At 40.6% G+C, this 22,919-nt stretch overlaps 1 protein-coding gene across 2 annotated transcripts in view; it reads right to left on the bottom strand.

Moving 5' to 3' along the window:
• Positions 1 to 5,521: 5,521 nt before the first annotated feature.
• C8H16orf96 (chromosome 8 C16orf96 homolog) overlaps positions 5,522 to 22,919 on the bottom strand; it is a 71,513-nt gene continuing 54,115 nt past the window's right edge. Inside the window, exons 9-15 of one of the 2 annotated variants that reach the window (XM_074196279.1) lie at positions 21,950 to 22,068; positions 20,667 to 20,729; positions 19,193 to 19,285; positions 15,691 to 15,877; positions 15,274 to 15,373; positions 12,910 to 12,990; positions 5,522 to 10,701 (exon numbers count right to left, since the gene is read on the bottom strand). In XM_074196279.1, coding sequence (XP_074052380.1) covers positions 10,460 to 10,701; positions 12,910 to 12,990; positions 15,274 to 15,373; positions 15,691 to 15,877; positions 19,193 to 19,285; positions 20,667 to 20,729; positions 21,950 to 22,068 — 885 coding nt within the window. In that variant the 3' untranslated portion in view covers positions 5,522 to 10,459. The remainder of the gene's footprint in view (positions 10,702 to 12,909; positions 12,991 to 15,273; positions 15,374 to 15,690; positions 15,878 to 19,192; positions 19,286 to 20,666; positions 20,730 to 21,949; positions 22,069 to 22,919) is intronic. The other variant, XM_074196278.1, reaches the window with a different exon arrangement.

Raw genomic sequence — 22,919 nt, 5'->3', positions numbered from 1 at the left:
TCCTCTTCGTGTTTGGGAAAGAAGAGCTAGGAAGGGCAGAATCAAATAAACAGAATTATCTGAGAGGAACCTTAAAATATTCAAGAATTTCATGTAACGGTAATTAAGACTGACTTTTTAATAAATATCAGAAATACACATGTCCAAATAAAAATAGCTAACATTTTTATGGCTCTGTGTTAAGTACTTTATAATCTCATTGGATCCTCACAACAACCCTAGGAGGTGGGTAGTTGATTACTATTCCGACTTTAAAAACCGGGAAGGCAAACACAGGTTAAGTGACTTGCCCTAGATCAGAACAGCTAGAACAGCTAACTTTGAACATGTCTTCCTGATCCCAGAGCTGATGCATTATCCATGAGCTATCCACCTGCCAAATTAATATTGTCCATTGGAGTAGTCACCTTAGAATTTCTGTATTTCTTCCAAGGATACTGTCATTGCTCAAAAAAAATTTTTAGGGGGAAACTTGTGGCAACAGAGAAAATGAATCTTTTATAGTAGTTTTTTCATTTTGATCCCAGAGTGTTTTTTTTTCCATCTTGATCACTCACCTTATTCACCAGACTTGACTCCAAATGAACTTTGACTAGTTTCTCAAGTCAAATTCACTCCTATAAGATGAAGAATTGCCACCACTGAGGGTACTCAAAATAATAAACCAGAGTCTATAAAGACAATTCCCAAAGACAAAGTTTAGAAATGAGTTGAACAGTAACGCTTCCTAACATCAAAGAAAAATATTAATATATTGTACTCTGTATTTTAGACACAAGTCTGCCAGTAACTATTTTTATTAATTTATTATTATTTTAGATCCAAGCATCTCTAGCTCAAAGAGAGAGGTTTAGATTAGCAAATTCCCCTCGTATACTTGGACATGTCTCTAACACAAGAGATTTGGAAGTAACATAAGAATCATGAGCAAGGATAATGTCATAATATGATTAAAAATGTAGGTTAAGGATAACATACTTCTTTAGCTCATAGAATAAGCATAATTTAATCTTTGAGGAATTCCCCAGACATTCTCCTAAAATCAATACATTCCCTCCACTCTACTCCTTTAAAAGCTCTCCCATTCTAGTCACAGGTGACCTATAGAAATCAAAAAGACCTCCCTCTGATCAATACCCTAATCCTTTTAGGAAAGAGGGAAAGAAGTGATCGCTTTTGGGTAGACTATAACTTTCATCTTTTTAGGGGTGGAGGGAAGACTACAGACTAAACCAGGATTAAATAATGTGACCTCAGGTCATAGAGGTGGTAGTTTAAACTCAGGAAGGGTTTAAACTCAGGTTTTCTTATTCCAGAGTCAATAATGTTCTTCCCACAGCACCAAATCACATCCCCAGGGTATGCTGAGGTCAATCCCCCCCTCACTCCCCTCCTCTCCTTCCATGTCTCTCCTCCTTTCTTTCTTTCCTCTCTTCTCTCCTCTGCTCTATATTCCTTTTTTTTTGCAAGGCAAATAGGGTTAAGTGGCTGCCCAAGGCCACAATCTAGGTAATTATTAAGTGTCTGAGATCAGATTTGAACCCAGGTACTCCTGACTCCAGGACCGGTGCATCATCCACTGAGCCACCTCGCCGCCCCTGCTCTATATTCCTCCTCCTCCTCCTCCTCCTCCTTCTTTCTCTCTCTGGCTCTCCCAAACACACACACACACACACACACACACACACACACAGAGAGAGAGAGAGAGAGAGAGAGAGAGAGAGAGAGAGAGAGAGAGAGAGAGAGAGAGAGACAGAACCATCCTAGTTGTCCTCCTTTTGGAACCAGGCCTTTCCCACCTATGCAGTCCCAAAAGTATCTCCATGCCTTTCTATGTCCTTTTTATGTGGTACCTTCCCTCTTTAGTGTTTAAGCTTCTTGAAGGCAAGTATTGTCTCACCTCCTTTTATTTGAATGCCCAGAACTTGAACATAGTAATGATGATGTTGATGATGGTGATGATAATTAGCATTAACAATGTGCTTTAAGGTTTGCAAAGTGTTTTATAAATATTGTCTAATTTTATTCTCATAACCACCCTAGGAGGTAGGTGCCATTATTATATCCCCATTTTACAATTGAAGAAACTAAGGTAGCTAGAGTTTAAATGACTTGCCCAGAGGCACACAGCTAGAAAGTATCAGAGACCAGATTTGAAAACAGAGCTTCCTGTCTTCATGTCTTAATGATATTCACTGAAACTCCTAGTTCCTATTTTATGTTATTGTTGTTCAGTTGTAATTCTTCATGACCCAAAGTGGTTTCTTGGCAGAGATACTGGAATGGTTTGCCATTTCCTTCCCCAGTTCATTTTACAGATGAGAAATTGAGACAGACAGTGTTAAGGTGATTTACCCAGGGTCATACAGCTAGTAAGTGTCTGAAGTCAAATTTGAACCAGGTATTTCTGATTTCAGGCCCAGGTGCACCATCCATTGTGCCACCTGGCTTCCCCTCCTTCTTTATAGTACTTTACAAATATTGGGTTTCATTTTTTGTAAGCACTTAATATTTATGTAATATCTCATTTTATTTTTAAGTGGATTTAATAAATGCTTATTCATTAATTCATTCAAGTCCCAATCAAAATCTCATCTAATATAGGAAGTTATTCCCAATCCTTCTTAAAGTGTCTTCTCTCTTTTATTTCCTTTTTATCTTGCATATAGCTTGTTTGTACTTACTGGTTTGTCTTCCTCATTTGATTGTGAGTTCTTTGAGGTCAGAGATTGTCTTTTGCCAATTTTTGTATCCTCAGTGGATAAGGTACTAGGTCCAGAATCAGGAAGTTCTGAATTCATATCCAGCCTAAGGTATTTTGGGGGATTTTTTGCAAGGCAATGGGGTTAAGTGACTTACCCAAGGTCACACAGCTAGGTAATTATTAAGTGTCTGGGGTCATATTTGAATTCAAGACCTCCTGACTCCAGGGCTTGTACTCTATCCACTGCACTATCTAGCTGCCCCAGTCTAAAGATATTTAACTAGTTGTAGTACCCTTCTTAACTTCTTTTAAGTTTATTCAAATATCTATAATAATAATAGCACTTCTCAGAGCTGTTGTGAAGATCAAATAATACACTTGTAAGGGATTTAACACAAATGTCCCTTTTTATTTGAGTAGATAATAAAAAAATTATTCCTTCATTCATATTCCCTACAATGGGATATCCAGAACTAAGCATAACAATCCTGATTTGGCCTGAACAGGGAAGCATGGCTATTACTTCTCTTGACCTAGACATTATACTTTTTTTTTTTTAGTTTTTTGCAAGGCAAATGGGGTTAAGTGGCTTGCCCAAGGTCACACAGCTAGGTAATTATTAAGTGTCTGAGACCAGATTTGATCCCAGGTACTCCTGACTCCAGGGCCGGTGCTTTATCCACTATGCCACCTAGCTTCCCTCATTATACTTTTCTTAATGCAGTCCAAGATGGTATTGGTGGTCTTGACTGTCATGTGATTCTGTTGACATGTATTGAGTTTGGAACAGCTATTTAGTCTCTATTTATTAAAAAGATTCAGCTGTTCAATTCCATGGAAGAACAAAGAAAAATAGATTGACACAATGGGATGTGGGGAGCCGGTACAAGAGAGATTTAACTGGATATGAGGAATAATTTCCCAAATGTGAGGGGCACTAGACATTAGAATAGTCCTAGTAGGAGGTTATGCTTTCTCTTCTTTTGGAGGTCATTAAAAATAGACTAGCAGTTAGGTGGCGCAGTGGATAAAGCACTGACCCTGGAGTCTGGAGGTCCTGAGTTCAGATGTGACCCCAGACACATTACCTAGCTGTGTGACCTTTTAACAATTCACTTAAGCCCATTGCCTTAAAAAAAAAACCCAGTAACAAAAACAATTTCCCCATTGCCTTAAGGACACTTTTTTTTTAAGGTTTTGTGGGGTTTTTTTGCAAGGCAATGGGGTTAAGCGGCTTGCCCAAGGCCACACAGCTAGGTAATTATAAAGTGTCTGAGGCCTGATTCCAACTCAGGTACTCCCGACTCCAGGGGCTGGTGCTCTATCCATTGTGCCACCTAGCTGCCTCTTCCCATTGCCTTAAAATAATAGACTAAGAGAATCTAGGTCTTCTTGCTTGGATGCAGGAGAACAGACTCAAAGGACCAATGGTTCTCTGAGTGTGGTCTTTGTGACTCTTGCCAAAATGTGTGTGTTCCTTTGGAACCCTAAATGACTTTTCAACTACAGGAAATGCCACTATCTTGGTAGTTAGCTGTGGGGGGACTACACCTAAAAATTCAAGTTGTTCAGGGCTGCTACAATCCTAAAAATACTTGAATCTGTCTGGAGGGAAAATGTACTTTAGGGAGTAATCCTGATTTATCCAGAGTCAAAACTGTAGGATATTTATTGGATTTATTTAATTATCTTTCTACTTCCTGGTGGCAAGGAGGTAGAGAAATTGTATTCAGGCTGATGAAAAAGTATGTGGGTCAGTCAATTTGGGAACCTTATTTTCCCTAGCTGTTTTTAATTACACTAGTTGAAATTGTTTGATTATTTTCAGTTCTTTTATTATTGTGTAATTTTTTTTGGGAGGGGGAAACCTTAGGACATCCTAAGTCAAAATGATTTTGTGCTAGTGGGTGGGGTGTGCAATTGTTACCAATTCAGTTAGCACAATTTTCCCATCTATTGTTAAGGAAAGGACTTGTAAACGTTTGAGGGAATGAGCTCTGTGGGCTTCTGTAGGCTCTCCCTCTGAGCAATAAAGCTTTATATCAGATTGTGCCTTTCTCCCTTCCTGCATGTGAGTCCCAAAGAGAAGTGACCTTGTGGTTTTCAGGGAGTCTCCAGGCTCATTCCAAGAAGAAGCCCTCTACTAGATCTACAACTACCAGCACGGCCCCTGCTCCCTGAAGCTGGGTTCCTTCACCCACAGAGCGGCATGGTGAGGAACATAGGGGAGAATGCCCTTAACTCTCTCCAAGAGATGTTTCTCCTAATTTCTTCAACACACTATGACCCATTAAGCCAGTTCTAGGAGAAAGTCAAGACAATGCTGAGCTAATTGCAATCAGCTTGTCTGTGTGTTAAATCATCATTAGATTATAAGCTCCTTAAAAGGTCTATCTTTTGCCTCTTTGTAGCCCTGGTGCTTAGCATAGTGCCTGCCACATTATTTGTTGTCCAGTCCTTTTTTCCAGTCGTGTTCCTTTTGGAGTTTTCTTGGCAAAGATGCTAAAATGATTTGCCATATCCTCCTCCAGCTCATTTTTTACAGCTGAGGAAACTGAGGCAAACAGGGCTAAGTGATTTGGCCAGGGTCACTTAGAAGCCAGATTTCAGTTCATGAGGAGTCATCTTCCTGAGTCTAGGTCCAACTGCACAACCTAGTTGCTTGCCTTTTGATTAGAAAACAGCCCTGGGGCGGCTAGGTGGCGCAGTGGATAGAGCACCAGCCCTGGAGTCAGGAGTACCTGAGTTCACATCCGGCCTCAGACACTTAATAATTACCTAGCTGTGTGGCCTTGGGCAAGCCACTTAAACCCCATTGCCTTGCAAAAATCTAAAAAAAAAAAACACAAAAAAAAACAGCCCAAGTTTACTCAAAAAGCTGCACATGCAGCAGGGAGGCCCACTTGGACTAAGGACTTGGGCTCTTCAGTGTCACCTTTGGGGCTCTGGAATCCATTGCCTCTTCTCCTAGCTCTGCTGAAGCAGTTTTCTCAGGGCCTGGACTCAAGGGCCATGGAGTTTCCAGTGGAATGATAGAGGAAGAGAGATGGTGAATTATGATATGCAGGTCTCATTCAAGTGCCCAACCCTGACACATTGGGAAATTATTTTCTATTTCTTTGAAGATATTTTCAGTATAAGTTTCTGGAGAAAGGGAAGGGTTTTATTTTTTTTAGGGTTTTGTTTTTTTTTTTTTTAGTTTTTACAAGGTAATGGGGTTAAGTGACTTGCCCATGGTCATACAGTTAGGTAATTATTAAGTGTCTGAGGAAGAATTTGAACTCAGATCCTACTGACTCCAGGACTGGTGTTCTATCCACTGTACCACCTAGCTGCCCCAACTGTTTTACTTTTGCCTTTGGGTCCCCATACACTGTCTGGCATATCACAGGGACTCAAAGCTTACAGAATTATATTGTGTTCATGCTGTATTTCCTACTAGTAGAATGTAGGGTTTTTGAGGGCAAGGACTGTTTTTTCATTTTTCATATCCTTAGGGCCTAAAACAGTGCCCAGTACATATCAAGTACTTAATAAATGTTCTCTGGGGACAACTAGGTGGTGCAGTAGATGGACCACTGGCTCTGGAGTCAGGAGGACCTGAGTTCAAAGCCAGCCTGAAACACTTGACTCTTAATAGCTGTGTGACTGGGCAAGTCACTTGACCTGATTACTTTGCTAAAAAACAAAAACAAAATGCTAACTGAAATATTGACCTATATACATGCTGCATTCCCCATATTGTATAAGGTCTTTGGGGACATGGACTATTCTGTGTTTATTTCTCCAGTATCTATCATATAGCCATGCACATAAGTTCTTACTATTTGATTTGAGTTAAACTTTCAGACTCCATAAATGGGGTGATGTTGCCAGTGCTCTTTCTGAGCTAATTGCAATCAGCTTGTCTGTGTGTAAGATTATCATTAAATTATAAGCTTTGTTTTTTCCCCAGTAGGCAATGGGAGTTCAGGAGAGGTACTGTTTTATGTAGATAGTGCTGATTTTTTTTTTTTTTTTAGGTTTTTGCAAGGCAGATGGGGTTAAGTGGCTTGCCCAAGGCCACACAGCTAGGTAATTATTAAGTGTCTGAGACTGAATTTGAACCCAGGTACTCCCAACTCCAGGGCTGGTGCTTTATCCACTACACCACCTAGCCACCCCCAAATTATAAGCTTTTTAAGGAAAAAATCTATCTTTTGTCTCTTTGTAGCCCTGGTGCTTAGCATAGTGCTTGCCACATTATTTATTGTCTGGTCCTTTTTTCCAATTCATGTTCCTTGGGGAGTTTTCTTGACAAAGATGCTTCTGGCACCAAACCATTGCCAACCAACCCAATAGGTAACATTGATATTTCTGTCCTGGCTATGCCACTCCCCTCCTGCCATTGTGAAGTTCCTCTCTGGGTTTCCATTTTGGCCAACCTTTTGTTCCTTTCCCAATTGTGCTTCTGACTTTCTGGACTTCAATACCAAGCCTCAGGTGTGGTGTCACCCTAGCACCTTCCTAGTGCCCTCTCTCCTTGGAACTTCAGACTCCCTCGTTTTTTCACCCTGGACTATCCCTCCTCTATGCTGGTCTCCTTCTTGCACTGGTGAATTACTTCCAGGGCCTCCATTTTGGGAAGGACCCAGATCAGTCAAAGTAATGCCATTCCTGGTTCTAGTCCAGATCATATAGGCATTTTAAGGCCTACTTTCAGCTAGGAGACTCAGTCCTATAAGGCTTGTATTCTGAGATGGTAAATAATTCCAATTGTTGTCTTTCAAAGACCATGATACCAAGTAAATGAGGATATGACACGTACATTATAGCTTCATCTAAATGATTTCCTTGAGATCAAGGATGGATCTTTAATTCCTCAGTGCTTAGTGCAGTACCTAGGAAATGTGTTTGATGTTGATTGACTGGAGCCAGAAGAGCTGATGACTTAATGGTACATGAACTTTTCTGGCCTTGAGCTGAGTCAGGTTGGATCTGAGCTGCTTTCCAAGAGTGGGTAGCAAGGGAGCAGCTTGTCCAGATCCCAACCTTGGCATCCATGTGGATGTGAACACCTGGTATCTAAGCTCATGTCTTGCTCAGGAAACCTGAGGCTGGTTTGGACAGCTGTTTTTATGTTTACCTTTTCCTGATTGTAACAAAATTGGTATTTAAAATGAATGTATCTGGGTGCAAATGAAACCTTATGAACAGATTTGGAAGTCCTGTTCTTATCACATCAGAGCTGAAGGGCAGTAGGAGAGGAGTCCCCAGGAACTTCATTTTTGAATGGTCCCCAACAAGGGGCTTGGCCCAGGTCTGGCCATTTTACCAGTAGATATGTAATAGGAAAATTTTGAATAGTGCAGAGATAAGGTGAAATACAAAATAGTTAGCAGTCCTGCAACTTGTCTTATGTTTGATGAGGTTTAAATATCAACTTCCTAACAGATCATAATCATAGTTATTAAATCTTGCTTTATTTTTTCAAATATGTGCATACTATTATCCTGTGCCTAAAATTCTGTTTGTATGTAGAAATAAATTACATATACTATTCCTGATTCATATTGTACATTGGGCATCATTTTACTTCTTTTGGGGAAACCCTAGATGTGAACTATAATCTAGAGTTGTACATAAATTTGTCCTTGAGCACCAGGGCTGAGGTTTAATAAAATGAAGTATGTGAGAACTAGGAGTCTTGCCACTCCTCTCACTAGAGACCAGGTACCCAAGATTGAACCATGTGTTTAGGCAGGAAAAAGGAGTGAAGAATCCTAACCTCTGTGAAATCCAACCATGGTTCCTCTATGTGAGTCTCAATGGGGACAATCCTCTTACAAGATGACCATAAATTTTAATCTGAAAGGACTGAAGTAGTCATCTAGAACTTCATCATTTCCATGGAGAGATGAAGTGACCTGTTCAAAGTTAATTCCAGTAGTATTTGGCAGGGTTGGTTCTGTATCTCCACAGTCAGATATTCTACTGTACCCTACTATATCCCATTCTTTTTCTTCAAGATGACTTGCCCTCTGTCTTTTCCACTGGCTTAGGGTCATGGAGGGACTTGAGAGAGAGCAGTACTTCCTTAAGGTAGACTGGAAGAAAGCATTCCATTTGATACTGTACCCTCTAACCAGTGTCCTAACTTGACCCACCAATGCCCATAATGAGACTGCCTTTTCTTCTGCCCAGGGTGATGGGGGGGTGTTGGGAGGGGATTGACCTCAAGTCATGATGACAGAGGAATTTTGATACTGGCCAGTCCAGGCAAGCAGTAATGCAAAAATAAGCACAGTGACAGTGGCAGACTCTAAAGGGAGGGTAGAAGCCAACCTCAGCTAGGCTCCCTTTTTTTCCTCCTCTGGCTCTCTGGGGAAGAAGGGGGAAATTCTTCCTTACATGAGAGTGGAAGGCAAAGCTCCACCCTCAGTGTGTGGTCCCAAGATACTTTCTCTTCATCCAGAGTGAAAAAAAAAATAGATGCATTTTATTCTGAGTCTAAGTTTCCAAAAATATTCATCTGTGGTAGGAGCAAGGGGAGGAGGGACCAGGAATCCAGGAGTCATTGGCTTCCAAGTCAATTTAGACAGGAAACTAAACTTGGTAAGAAGGAATAGGTTCTTGGCTAGAAGAAAGGAAAGGCTGTTCAGGGCAGGGTCAGTTTGAGCCCTAATCCCCTAAGGGCACTAAGAGAACCGAGCCTTGGAAGGTGGTTGGCAGCAGCTTGTTGGTTGGTAGGCCACAAAGAGATTAAATCAAAAGAGAAAATATGTATAAAATGCTTTGAAACCCTAAAGAGCTAGAACAGGGTAAAAAAGGACTAGATTAGGAAGCAGAGGACCTGAGCTTAAATTCTACCCCTGATGATTACTACCTATGTAACTTTGGGTAAGTCAATGAAACGTCCTGGCTTCAGTTTCCTCATCTATAAAATAAGGGACTTGGACTAGAAGACCTTTTGTGTTCCCTTCTAGCTCTGCATCCAAGAGCCTATGGTTATTATTGTTTGCCAACTCTTACCATAAAATTAGGGCTACAATGGGACTAGCTCTTTGGAGGGTCATTCACCACTCCTTTCTCCACCCTGGAGAGAAAAGTATGGGGGTGGGGGAGTAGAAGGGTCAGTATATGAGACATTTCTCTACCTATGGAAAGGTGACCAATGGGGAAGTGCAAGGTTGATTTTCCACAACAGCAATCTGAGAATTTCAGATGGACCCATTCTTCATACCCCTTACATAATCCACTATTTTTTTTTAGGTTTTTGCAAGGTAATGGGGTTAAGTGACTTGCCCAAGGTCACACAGATAGGTAATCATTAAGTGTCTTAGGCCAGATTTGTACTCAGGTACTCCTGATTCCAGGGCCTGTGCTCTATCCACTGCACCACCTAACCACCCCCATCATCCACTTTATTTTAAAGCAACTGATATTTCTCAGTATTTTGCTAGAATACTGACAGACAGAAGGGCAAGAGATGTTGGCCCCAGAGGGATCATTTTTTAATAAGCTGGAGGGATCTTAATAGCTATCCAATCCATCCTCCATACTTTACAGATGAGTAAATTAAGGCCCAAAGAGTGATATGCCTAAGGTCACAGGGTATTAAGTAGCCTGGTTGAGATTTGAACCCAAGTTCTCTGATTTTGAATCCATCCAGCTCTGTTGGGCCACAAAGTCAATTATCATTGAGTTATCTTAGGGGATGGTCTTTGACTGTCATTCTACTGAATGGGAGAGGAAGGGCGACATAGTGGAAGGGGCTCACATGTTGTTTCTTTTTTCTGATGCAATGGGACTGAAGTTGTTGCCAGACAGAGAAGCCGAGCCTGGCTTGATGATAAATGGGTCAACACCGGTAGCCTCTCTGGTAGTCCTGTCAATGGCGCTGGATATATTTGCAGTTGAAGAAGTTGGTAAGTGCTGGAGAGTACTTGAAGTTGGGATAGGCTGCAAGGGGAACCGCTGCAGGTCTTGGGCTGTCATGCTGGTTCTGGGGCGCAAGGCTGTAACAGAAGAGATTTCCCCACCCCTGGAATTTTGCCTTTCTCTAAAGCATTTCCAGATACATTTGCTTGACTGATCATCACAACATCCCTGTGAGACCAGTGGAACATGCAATTATCTCCTTCCAATCAAGGAAGAACTGAAGAGTCAGAGAGAAAGGTTGGCTTGTCCAAGGGAACTTGATTAGCTGGGGTTGGAAAGATGGTGGGACACCACAGACTAGATCCCTAAAACCTTCAGTGATTTTCTCCATCTCCTGATCTTTGGGGTTGAAGTTCTTTCTGCTATCCCAAGCACCTTCTCCTGGGTCTCTGGGAAGTAATGTTTAGGCTCACACAGTCAAGACTGGGAAAGTAAGGATCACCTTGTAACTTGTGCAACAGTAAAATTAGCCCTGTTTTTTGAGGCAATCAGGGTTAACTGGCTTTGCCCAGGGTCACATAGCCAGTAAAGTGTCTGAGGATCAATTTGAACTCGATCCTCCAGATTCCAGGGCCAGAGCTCTAAACCACTGCTCCACCTAGCTGCCCCAATGTTTGTCCTTCATTCACAAAGAGTATCACCACGGAAGATGATACCACGAAAAGCACATGAATTGGATTTTAAGTGAGGGCGTGCTGTGAAGGGGGTGCTTTCTCCTCCAGAATCACTTAAGTCCTGGGGCCAGATATGAATCTGGACAAATGGAGATGGTCCTGGATGACACAGGTGACCTTGCCCAAGACCACACAGCTAGTAAGTGGCAAGCGTAAACCAGTAATCCAGGCTGGATTCAAACTCCCATCCTCCTGACTCCAAGGCCAATGCTCTATCCACTGCCCCACCTAGCTGCCCTAGGTTTTCAAGGAGGACCTTGTCCAAACTGACATCACAGGTGAATGGTATCAAGGACAGGAGAGTGATTGATTCTGGACTTTTTGCTCTTAAATGAACTATATATTATTATTATTCCCAATTTTCTTATAGTTCATTTAAACCAGGACTTCTGAATTCCATATGATAGGGAATCAGGGAGAGGACCTGTGTAGGGAGTATACAATGCAGGTCAGAATCTTCTCTGGCAACACGGTCTTAGGGAGTTGTCTAGAACAGAGGCATTCTTCCAGACGAGATCAAGTGGCCAATCCAGATTAAAATGTAATTGAGAAATATTTAACAAAATAAATAAAAATACAGTAGAATGGAGATGTTAATATGTGGTTTTCTAAGTCAATAGGTCTTGTGCAAGAATCCTTATGTGTAGTGCTGTGGCTTCAGTTTCTATTTGAGTTTGACACCATTGACCTAGATTATTGAAAGATTAAGCAGTTTGCTCAGGGCTACAAAGTCAGTTTGTATGTCCCAGGTGAGACATGAAACTCACTCTTCTTGACTTTTAGGTCAACTCTCAACTGTATATACACTGCCTCTTGGTGGTGGTGGTGTTCAATGTTTCAATTGTGTCTGTTTCAGACCCCGTTGGAGTTTTCTTGACACAGATCCTGGGGGTAGTTTGCCATTTCCTTTTCTAGTTCATTTTACAGATGTGGGAACTGAGGCAAACAGGGCTAAGTGATTTGCCCAGGGTCACATAGCTATTAAGTATCTGAGGTCAGAGTAGAACTCAGGAAGATGAGTCTTCCTGATTCCAGATTGGACACTCTTATTTACTAGTGTAGTAAATAAACTGCCCTGCCACCTCTCATTACACATAAAAAAAAAATTTAGTATCACTTTCCACTGTGGAATATGCTTTTCAAGCACTTTAGCCCCTGACCCTAAGCTGCTTGTGCTCCTCTTCCAGACTCCTCTCTTAGGAGAAGATGAAGAGGAGAATCATAGCAGCTCTGGGTTTCTAATGAGACAGGTGAGATTGTTTAGAATGTCTGGAATGAGAATGGAAAGAGCTCTTTTTTAAGGGGAGGGTGAGGCAGGGTACCAGGGAGGTCTACTTATCACTTTCTTCAGCACCCCAAGACTGTCCTAGAATCATGCCCCAAGAAGAAGACCAACTCAAGGAGATATTCTCTGCTTCTTCGAGCGTGTGATAGAAGTTAATTCCTCCCCCTCCTTTTTTAGTAGGAAGAGAATAGAAGGAGCTAGAAACTCAAAGGAAGCTCTCTGGACTAGAGGTGTAGTGAGGTATTGATTTGGAACTAGGAATAACTAATGAATACAGAGACTCAGGGATTGGGACTTCAGCAGAGAAGGATTAGATGAAGACTCACCAGGGTAGAGGGCATTAGAGATTTTGGGACACATTCGATCATATCCACTGTGAAATCTGGGGGGCCTTGTGGTCTTTAATCCTAAGGAGAAAGAATGAAGGAATGAGTGAAACAAAGAGATTTTTCTCAAATTTCTTCCTGTCCCTGGAGCCCCCCAGATCCCCTCTCCCACCTTGGAGCCCTCAGATCCTCTCCACCACCCAATATTTGTCAAAGCCTGTATTGCCCTAGACTTTAGTCTGTTTGCTCTCCTATCAGAGCTCTGAGATAGTGAGGTACAACTGCACCTCCTATTCCTCTCGACATGTGCTTGTCTCAAAGGGGTCTCCTTCACAAATCATGTTTCTTCCCTCTCTCCATCTTTGCTCACTCCATTTTACCCTTATGCATTATCCTCCCCACTTCTCTCAGCTTATCTAAATTCAATCATTTTCTTCCTCTTCTGCCTCAGTCTATGGGGTGTGTCCTCTTTTCCAGAGTTCTTTGGCACTTATTGTATCTATCACTGATTTGAATGACTACAGAAACATGTGTTTAAAGAGAAGGGGTTGGAGAGGTTATCTAGTCTCTCATTTTCCAGAGGGGTAACTTGATACTATCAGGTTAAATAACTTTTCCAAGACCACATGGGTATATCTATTTCCTTCCTCTGTCTCCAAATCCTGTGCACTACCATGATGCTTCCCTCATATATTGCTTCCTCACTCTGCCACTAAACTGTTCTATGCATGTTTGCCTTTTCTCCCCAACTAAACCATAAGCTTCTGGAGGACAAGAGTCATAGTTTATACTTCTTTTTTAGCCTCCATTTTACCTAATACCATCTGAGAACAAACTGGGGGCTTCAATGACTGAAAGAATTAATTAATGATTTGCAGTTCTGGTTTGAATTGGGGATGTTGGTGATCACCTATTCCTCAACTGAGAGGGAGTTAGCTATAAGTAACCCCTAAATAGGGCAAATCTCAGCTGCCACTATAAGTTATATAATTTGAAAATCTAAACTCCAAGGAAGTTCCTCCAACAATATATACAGAGCATCCCCCAAATTATTAGTGTAGTTTTATGCTTTAATAGCTTAAAAACTTATGAAAATTTTAGTAGTTTAAAATGCATTAAGATTTTTGGGATGTCCTGTACCCTAGAAGGAATATTCAAATGTCCTCAACTCTACACTCATAGGATCATAGATTTTAATGTTGGAAAGGATCATAGAGGACATCTAGTCCATCACCCTCATTTTAGATAAGGAATTTTTGGAAATGAGTGATGAGAAGTTAAATGGCATGCTCAAATGGAAGCATAGGACTCCAGCTTCAAATCCTACAATCCTAAGTAGCCAAGGCTGCATTTCGAGCTTGGGGTCTCCAAATCCAAACCCAATACTCTATTTAGTTTTAGTTTTTTTTTTTTGCAAGGCAAATGGTGTTAAGTGGCTTGCCCAAGGCCACACAGCTAGGTAATTATTAAGTGTCTGAGACCAGATTTGAACCCAGGTACTCCTGACTCCAAGGCCGGTGCTTTATCCCCTGTGCCACCTAGCCACGCCTCACCCAATACTCTATTGACCGAATCATCCAGACTACCAGTCAACCTTGTTGAGCTCTTCTTGTGGCTTGGGTCCTTGTCTGGTCAAGAGAAGATGTCTAATTCTGAAAAGTGTTGGCACCCCAGTACTATACTCAAGGTGGTTTTATCCCCCAACAAATGATATCTGATATTTACATAATAGGGTAAGGTCTTCAAAGCACTTTACGTCTTATTTGACTATCACAGTCACTCCATTTTACAAGTGAGAAAATAACAACTGAGAGAAATTAAGAAATTTGCTTACAGTCATACAGATATGGGACTTTGAACCTAAATCTCTCTTGACATTGAGCCCAGGGCTCTCTCTACTATGGCATGCCATGTCTTTATTTTAAATATTTTTATTATTATATTCTGTATTTATATCTTTATTTCTTTTTTGTTTTTGTTTTTTTTTAATTTTCATTTACTATATGCCTTCCTTGTCTCCTGCCCAGCCAGTCATCTCTTCTAACAAATAATAAAAAGAAAAAAAATCAATTCAGCACAATGAATCCATACTTTGAATCTGATAGTCTATGCAATGTTTATTCTCACAGTCCTCCATCTTTACTCTGTGGGGCCTAATTTGGTCATTCAATGTTGCTTCCTTGATAATGCTACTGATCAGGGAGCTCTAGATGGAGGGGTCTATTCCAGGTTACTTCTTTATTCCAGATACCAGAGCTAAACAAGCTGTTTATGACTGGGAGTCCTGGAAATACATGAGTGAAGTTCTCAGGGGGTAATATGTCTGAACCATAAGTCCCCATTCAAACCCGTCACAAGTCATACCTGCCTGGTCCTTCTCAGTAGTGACAGGAGGTAGAGAACCATGAGGGGTCATTCTGCCTTTGTACATGACCCCATCCACTCCCAGAATGTTCACTTCAGCCTGGGGAGACAGAGACAGCCCAACCCCAGTCCCCGGGTTATAACAATCCCTTTAGGGAAAGAAAGGATGGCGATGATTTTCTTTTGCTTTCAAAGGCTGCTCAGCTTTCCCTTTCCCAGAGATTTAAGACTCCCAATTCCAAGTCCTCCCCTACTGCCCAAGGTCTCAGTTCCTTCATAAGCTCTGGAGGGAAGTTTTTTTACCTCCCTAAGGGCTGGGAAGAGCCTCAGCACAGGAGGAGTCCCCTCACCCCCAACCCAAGCTCCCATATAGAAACCCCTCCTCTGGAGCTTGAACCAGAAGCAGGCTGCACTCACATTCTCCCCTGGAAACACAGCCGGATTCCCATATGGGTAAACTGTGGTCAGGTTGGGTAACTTCACCACCCGCCTCAGGTTTGAACAGTTATCACCAAAGAGATGACCATGCGGGGGCATGTCGGCTTGCTCAGGGAGTTGAGTCATTTCCTGCACTGGTTGCAACTGCTGCATTCGTCGCTGCTTGCTGGGAAAAGATGGCTGACATAAAGAGGGGCCACCTTCCTTCCCAAGTCAGACGGAGCCTCAGAAGGCCACACTGGGTCCTAGTACATCGGCCCACCTGGCACGGGAGGGCTGGTAGAACCTTGGAGATCAGACTGATGGTTCAGAATATGAAAGAAAACTAGTGGGCTGGGCTTTCGAAAGTCATTAGAAGAGAAGGGATCTGACTAAAGCTGGGGAAGGTTTGCTCTTCTTTCCACTGTAGCCTTTTGGTGGTGATAGTGATGGAGAGTGAGGGCAGTGTTGGAGTCCTTTCATCCTTCTGATTTGAGCTCTATGTGCTTTTTCTTCTCCACCATGGTTTATTAGAAAAAGCACTGCACTTGTGAATTAGAAAGGTCTAGTTCTGACTCTTATTAGCAGTGTGACTATAGCCAAGACACTGGACCCAGAGCAGAGATGAAGATTAATTTTTTTGGAGATAAACAATTTGAGAATTTATTTTGCTTAACTATATGTTTTGGAACAAGGGTTTTTTTCTTTCTTTCTCAATGGTGGAGGGAGGCAGAAGGGAAAAAATGTAGATTATCATTGACTGAAAGAAATAATATTTAATTTTAAAAAAAGAGTTGGGAGAAAGAGCACTTTACAAGAAATGAGGTTGTCAGAGATGACTTCCCAGAGAGAGAAGATAGATTTTCAATGACTGAAAGAAATAAAATTTAATTTAAAAAAATAGAAGGGTAGGAGCACTACACAGAAATGAGGACATCAGGGACGTCTTCCCAAAGACAACAGCCAATTGTGTTATGCTCTCAAGGTTGGGCTGGAATTCAACAAGCAGATATTCTAAGCCTCTGGAACAGAATAAACAAAAGCAGAGAGGAGGAAAAGCATTGAATATATGTATATATACATATATATAAATGTAAATATATATATATATATATAACATATCATTGTTGCTGTTCTTTTATTTGTTTTATAAGGAGACAATCAGGATTAAGGGGCTTGCTCAGGGTCACACTGCTATTAAGTGACTGCATTGGAATTTGAATTCAGGTCTTCCTGATTCTAGTACCAATGTTCCATCCACCTAGCTGCCCACAGTACAAAACATATTTATGAAATAAGTCAGGAGGTCTCCATTTTCCCAGGACAGAGTGTATGAGGAGCAGTAAAATGAAATGAGTCTGGAAAGGTAAATGCTGTCAGATTGTGGAGAGCCCAGAATATTAGACAAAGGAGATTAAAATTTGCTCTGTAGGCAGTAGGAAGCCAGTGAAATTTTTTGAGCAGAGAAGGAAAATGAAAGAGTACTAGGGAGGAAGGAGTAGTAGGATTTGGAATTAGAGATACTTGGCAAATAACTTAACATCTCTAAGGCCTCATTTCCTCATCTGTTAAATGAAAGTTTTGGACTAGGTAGCTTCCAAGTTCCTGATCACAATTCCTTTTTTTTTTTTTTATGCAAGGCAAATGGGGCTAAGTGGCTTGCCCAAGGCCACACAGCTAGGTAATTATTAAGTGTAAGTCTACAATTCTAATGAGAGTTTGAGCAAGGATGGAGGCAGTAGAAATAAAGAGAAGGGGACATTTATAAGTGATGGGATGGAGGTGGCAACAACAGAATTTGTAAAGGACTGAACATGAGAAATGCCGGATAAGGAAGCATCAGAGAGAATTCCAAAGCTCAGGAACATGAGACTGATGAATGGTGGTACAACTAGAAGAAATAGTGAAGTCATAAAGGGGAGAAAGTTTAGGTGGAAAAATAATCATAAACTTGGTTTGGATCATGTGGAATCCAAAAGGAACTGTGGAGGCAATTGGTATAGTATGGAACTCAGAAAAGGACTGCTAATAGAGGTTTTGAACACTGTGTAAATAAATGAGATTCCCAAGGAGAAACTGTTGAAAGGGAAGAAAGTCAAGGACAGAATCTTGGGAAATGCTCACCTTAAAGGTCAGGTTAAGAGAATGAGGAACCAGCAAATGACAGGGCAAAACACATTGGAACCAAAGCACAGGAACCTGGATTTAAATCATAACTTTGCCATTTATAAACTGTGTATACTTAGGCAAGTCAGTGAACTTCTTAGGGCCTCAGTTTTCTCATTTGCAAAATGAAGTTTTTAAAGAAGATGATCCTAATGTCTTTTCTAGTTCTCAACTTATGATTCTGAGGAGACAGAAGTGTGTTTAGAAGGGTCAGAGGAGCTCAGCAATGAGGTAATACAGAACAAGACACGTTTTCAGACTTAGTCAATGTGTAAATTTGTTTTGCTTAGCTATATATATTTTTGTTACCAAGGAGGATTTCTATTTGGGGGGGAAATGATAAGAGGAAAATTTTGAGGAGAACAGTGATTGTAATACAAAAAAGGAAGGAAGAGTGTTAATCATTTCTTTTAGAAATACACAGAAAAGAGCAGGATAGCAAGTAGGATAACATTGATATTACAGTATTAAATGTAATACTTTAAAAAGCCACACTGAACATTATATTCATGGTTGCATATATCTCTCATTTTTATTGTTCTTCATATATGGAAATGTTAATGCTTGTTAAAGTTATAACAATTAAAAAGAAGGTAGGAGGAAGAAAAGGAAAGAGTGTTTCTGAATCTAAGGACGAGATATTATCCTGTAGGAGGGAGGTGATTGACAATGTTGAATGCTGTAAAGAGGTCAAGGAAGATGAAGATTGTAAACAGAAATTTTGTGATTGGGTGACTAATGTTGACTTTCTAGAGGGTAGCTTCATTAGAGTAGTAGAGGTGGAAACCAGATTGCGTGGGGTTTGGCATGTTCAAACATGTCGAATTGTGTTTCCTTCTGAGACTGAAAGCAAAATGTTATTGTTATCAAACTATGTCCCAACAGGGTCAGATTGTCTCCACCCAACTGGTGAAAAATTCCAATAATGTCAGGCCACTAGATGGACTTTGAGTCCTTAGTGATTTGGACCTCTTGCAATATTGCTGGGTGGAGATGGAGATGAATTTGGAGGCTGAAGTCAGTGCTAAGTCCCTACTGTTCATTCATTCACTCACACCAGTTCCCCACAATAGAAAAGCATAGTTTTTGCATAATTTGTGGACCACAATCCTTCTAGGGATAAGTCAATCGTGAATCCCAGTGTGGTTGACCAGGACTGCATAGGAAAGATGTTTCTCATAAATTCTGTAGAATGGAATTAGTTATACAGGATTCTTCCAGGGGTGACCCATCAGAAGGGAAGACTAAGGACTGAGAGACCCAAAAAACTCCTTTTCATATCCCAGAAGTTCAGGGAAATTTGGGGTATGGGTTCCCAGACCCCACTACCACTCACCTTAATTTCAACTGTTGTAGATATTCAAAGTTATTTGGGCTTGTTGGCCAGGCATGGGAGTATATGTCTTCTTTCTGGATACTAATCATCTGTCTGTTAAAGAGGAGTACAGAGAAATAAATAGGAAGAAAATACCATTACCTATAATATTATGAGAGAGAAACGGGGAGGGGGAGAAAAGCAATTGGGAGCTCAGCTTCTTAACAAAGATTTCATAGCTTAGAAAGGAGGAGATAATAAACTCAATTAAATTTGATTAAAGTTTTACACTTCTTTCCAACTTGGCATGTCCATATGAAAAGTACCTCAAAATAACTGAAAAAGTCCTATCAATAGCTTTCTCAAAGTAATATTCAATCTGTGCTATAAGTGGGGGCAGTTAGATGGTACAGTGGATAGAACACTGGACTTGCAGTCAGAAAGAGTCATCTTCTTGAGTTCAAATCTGGCTTTGGACATTTGCTAGCTGTGTGATCCTGGACAAGTCACTCAATCCTATTTGCCTCAGTTTCCTCCTCTGTAAAATAAGCTGGAGAAGGAAATGGCAAATTACTCCAGAATCTCAGCCAAGAAAATCCTAAATGGGGGCATGACTTGATGACAACAAAAATGCTATGAGGAGGGGCAGCTAGGTGGAGCAGTGGATAGAGCACTGGCCGGGAGTCAGGAGACTTGAGTTCAAATTTGACCTCAGACACTTAATAATTACCTAGCTGTCTGACCTTGGGCAAGTCACTTAAATAAAAAAATTTTTTAAAACACATTAAAAAATGCTATGAAGAAAGGGAGCCTCTGTTTTTTCTATCTTTTATACTAACCCCATAGCACCTAAAAATCATTCAGTGGACATGACTTTGAATGGTCCTAGAAGGAACAAGACCAGAGTTGAAAGGTCTAGGTCTGATCATGACTGGGTGACCTTGAGGTCAGGCACTTGACTTCCTCAGTTCCTTAGCTGATTATCTCTGTTGGTCCTAACTCAGGGCAAAGGAATGAGAATCAGGTTCTTTGGAAATAAAAAGCAAGGTGATATTATTAATATGCCTTGACAGAAAAGATGTCAGAGCAGAGGCAAAAAAATATGTGAAATGGTGCCCTCTGGTGGAAAGGGAATTTCGTGAAAGAGTCGTGATTCCCAAGCTAACTGGGCCAAAGAACATATTTGAGTTTGAAATCTATTGACAAAACAAATAAATAGTGTTTCTGGAGGTTTGAAGGGTAGGAAATAACCCCGGGATTAAGGGGGAGACGGGATGGTCAATATTGGTACAAAATAGAGGTTTATTTTCATAGGTCAAAAAAGGTGACATTTTATGCATATTTAATTTTCTATTTGATATTTTTGGATTGGAAAATATTGCTAGTAAAGGCTCTTTCTCACAGAACCTCTATTCATATGATATGAAACAGCAGGGCTTTATGGAACACAGTTGGAAATACTGAGTTGTAGCAAACCTTGGACAGAGGTACTTACGGGCTTGTCATAATTTGCACAGGTCGGTCACAAGAGATGCATTTCATTCGCTCAAAGAGTTGCCTGAAATAGACCCCCCCCCCCAAGGCCAACAAATTATTACCAACAAGAAAGGTGCCCCAGAGAGTATGATTGGAAGGAGGGGTTGGTGGTATTCTACTGGGTCCCCTAAGAGATAGACATTGTAGGTGTGGGAGGAACATCCAGACCCAAAGAACCAGCAAGGAGTCTCTGATTTGGATCTGAAGACCAATAGATATGTATGGGATGCCCTTCATATTACCTTTTGGCTCCTGAGTTGTAAGGGAGTGGAGCAAGTACTGAAACCTAACCTTCCCTTTCTCAAAACTTAAAACTCCTTACTTCACTACACTTGAGTATATGAACTAGTTAATCTGACAAAATATGTAGGTAGTCAAAGTTAACTTATGTGAGTAGGGTAAGTATGTTCATTTCTACCTAAACCTTTCCACCCCATAAGCAAGGCATTGTATCACATGCTGAAGATAGAATGAAAGACAAAAAGAGATAGTTCCTGTCTCCAGAAGCTCACAATCTAATGAGATAAACAATACACAAATAATATCTAAGCAAGCTACATACCAGATACATTGGAAAAGAGGGAAGGCAATGGGATTGAGGATGGAAAAATACTTGTTGAAGGTGAATTTTAGTTGGAATTTAAAGGAAAAGGAAGAGATGAAGAGGTATGTCCAGGTATGGGGGACAGACACTGAACAATTTCAAAGCAGCAAGAAGGAATGTCTTCTTTGAGGAACATCAAGGATATAGCATAAGTGGATTTTAACAAAGATCTTCTGGAGACAAGGTGTCATAATCCTAAGGAAGACACTAATGGCTGGCTGGAGACAGAGGTAAAATATGAAGTCAAAGGGACTATGTTTTTGGCTAAGTATAATCTTCCTACTCTGCTTCCCTCTCTTCAGTGATCCAAACTTTGCTTTGTTCTTCATCAGTTCTTCTCTTATTTACCTCTGGCCCTCTCTAAATCTTCAAACCTACTCTGGGGAAGAATTCAAGGTCAGGAGGTTGTGGGACTCTTTCTCAAAGTAACCTAAGACATAACCACTCCTTGGTGAAAGGACAGTTTGGGGAAGGGAAGATTTCATTCATGGTTGAAGAGTACTAGAGTACTAGTAGAATAGAGTACTAGAGTACTAGAGTGCTAGAGTACTCTGGAAGTTCACCTTTTTTCAAATATTCTCTCTTTTTATTTTCTTTAGCATTTTATTTTTCCCCTGTTATTTGTAATGGAAACTCACTTCTTAAGGCCAGCAGCTCTATCTACATCAAAGTGAGGGCCATCACTCAGATGCTTTTTAACAATTTTCCAGATATTCTCCATGTCTATCTTCACAGGATCTAGATCCATGTGACCTAGCTGTGAGAAGATAAAGGAAGGAAAAGAGATTTAGCTTTGGATGTTTATACTTGATGGCAGTTATTTTAATGATAATTTTTAATTTAATAATTCATTAATTTATTAATTATTTTAATCACATCTACTAGACTGTAACTTCTTTGAGGATAGGAACTCCTTTACAGAAAATCTTTCGTCACATACTTCATTCATTTTGCATTCATTTATTCACTCAACAAACATCTACTATATACAAGAGGACCTGAAGATGAATATTAATAGTGGATTGTATAATAAAGATTTACAATTTCTACTGTGTATATGAAAATGCCATTTTATTAGGAGTTTGTTAGGTTTAGATTAAAAAAATGAATAATAGTTGGCATTTATATAGGACTTTAATACCATACATTATTTCATTTGATCCTCATAGTACCTACTCTAAAGGGGCTTGTAGTAGGGGGCATTCAATCTTTATACAAAAAGGAACATAATACAAGAGGTACCAAGTACTTTAAGAATGCCTAGCATCACAAGATTTAGGGCAGGAAGATACTTGAGAGATCCATCCTCTTCATTTTGCACATAAACAAAGACTCAGAGAAATGAAATGTTTGACCCATGGTCCTCACAACTAGGAAGTACCTGAGATCAAGAGTGAACTCAAGTCATCCTGACTCAGGGGAAGTCATAAAGGATAAAATGGATTTTGGTTGAGGAATAATAAGGAGGATTTTTAAAAAGATGGCAGAGCTTGGAAGGGCATTCCAGGAATAGGGAAAGCCAGAGCAAAGACAAAAAGTCAGGAAAGTGGAGGCAGTGAATAATTTAATTGAGTTGGACAGGAAGTGGAACAAGATAAAGGAGTGAGG

Source organism: Macrotis lagotis, chromosome 8, assembly GCF_037893015.1.
Source record: "Macrotis lagotis isolate mMagLag1 chromosome 8, bilby.v1.9.chrom.fasta, whole genome shotgun sequence".
NCBI classification, from domain to species: Eukaryota; Metazoa; Chordata; class Mammalia; order Peramelemorphia; family Peramelidae; genus Macrotis; species Macrotis lagotis.
The sequence above is the reverse complement of the archived record's forward strand: the minus strand, read 5'-3'. Positions and strand labels throughout refer to the sequence as shown.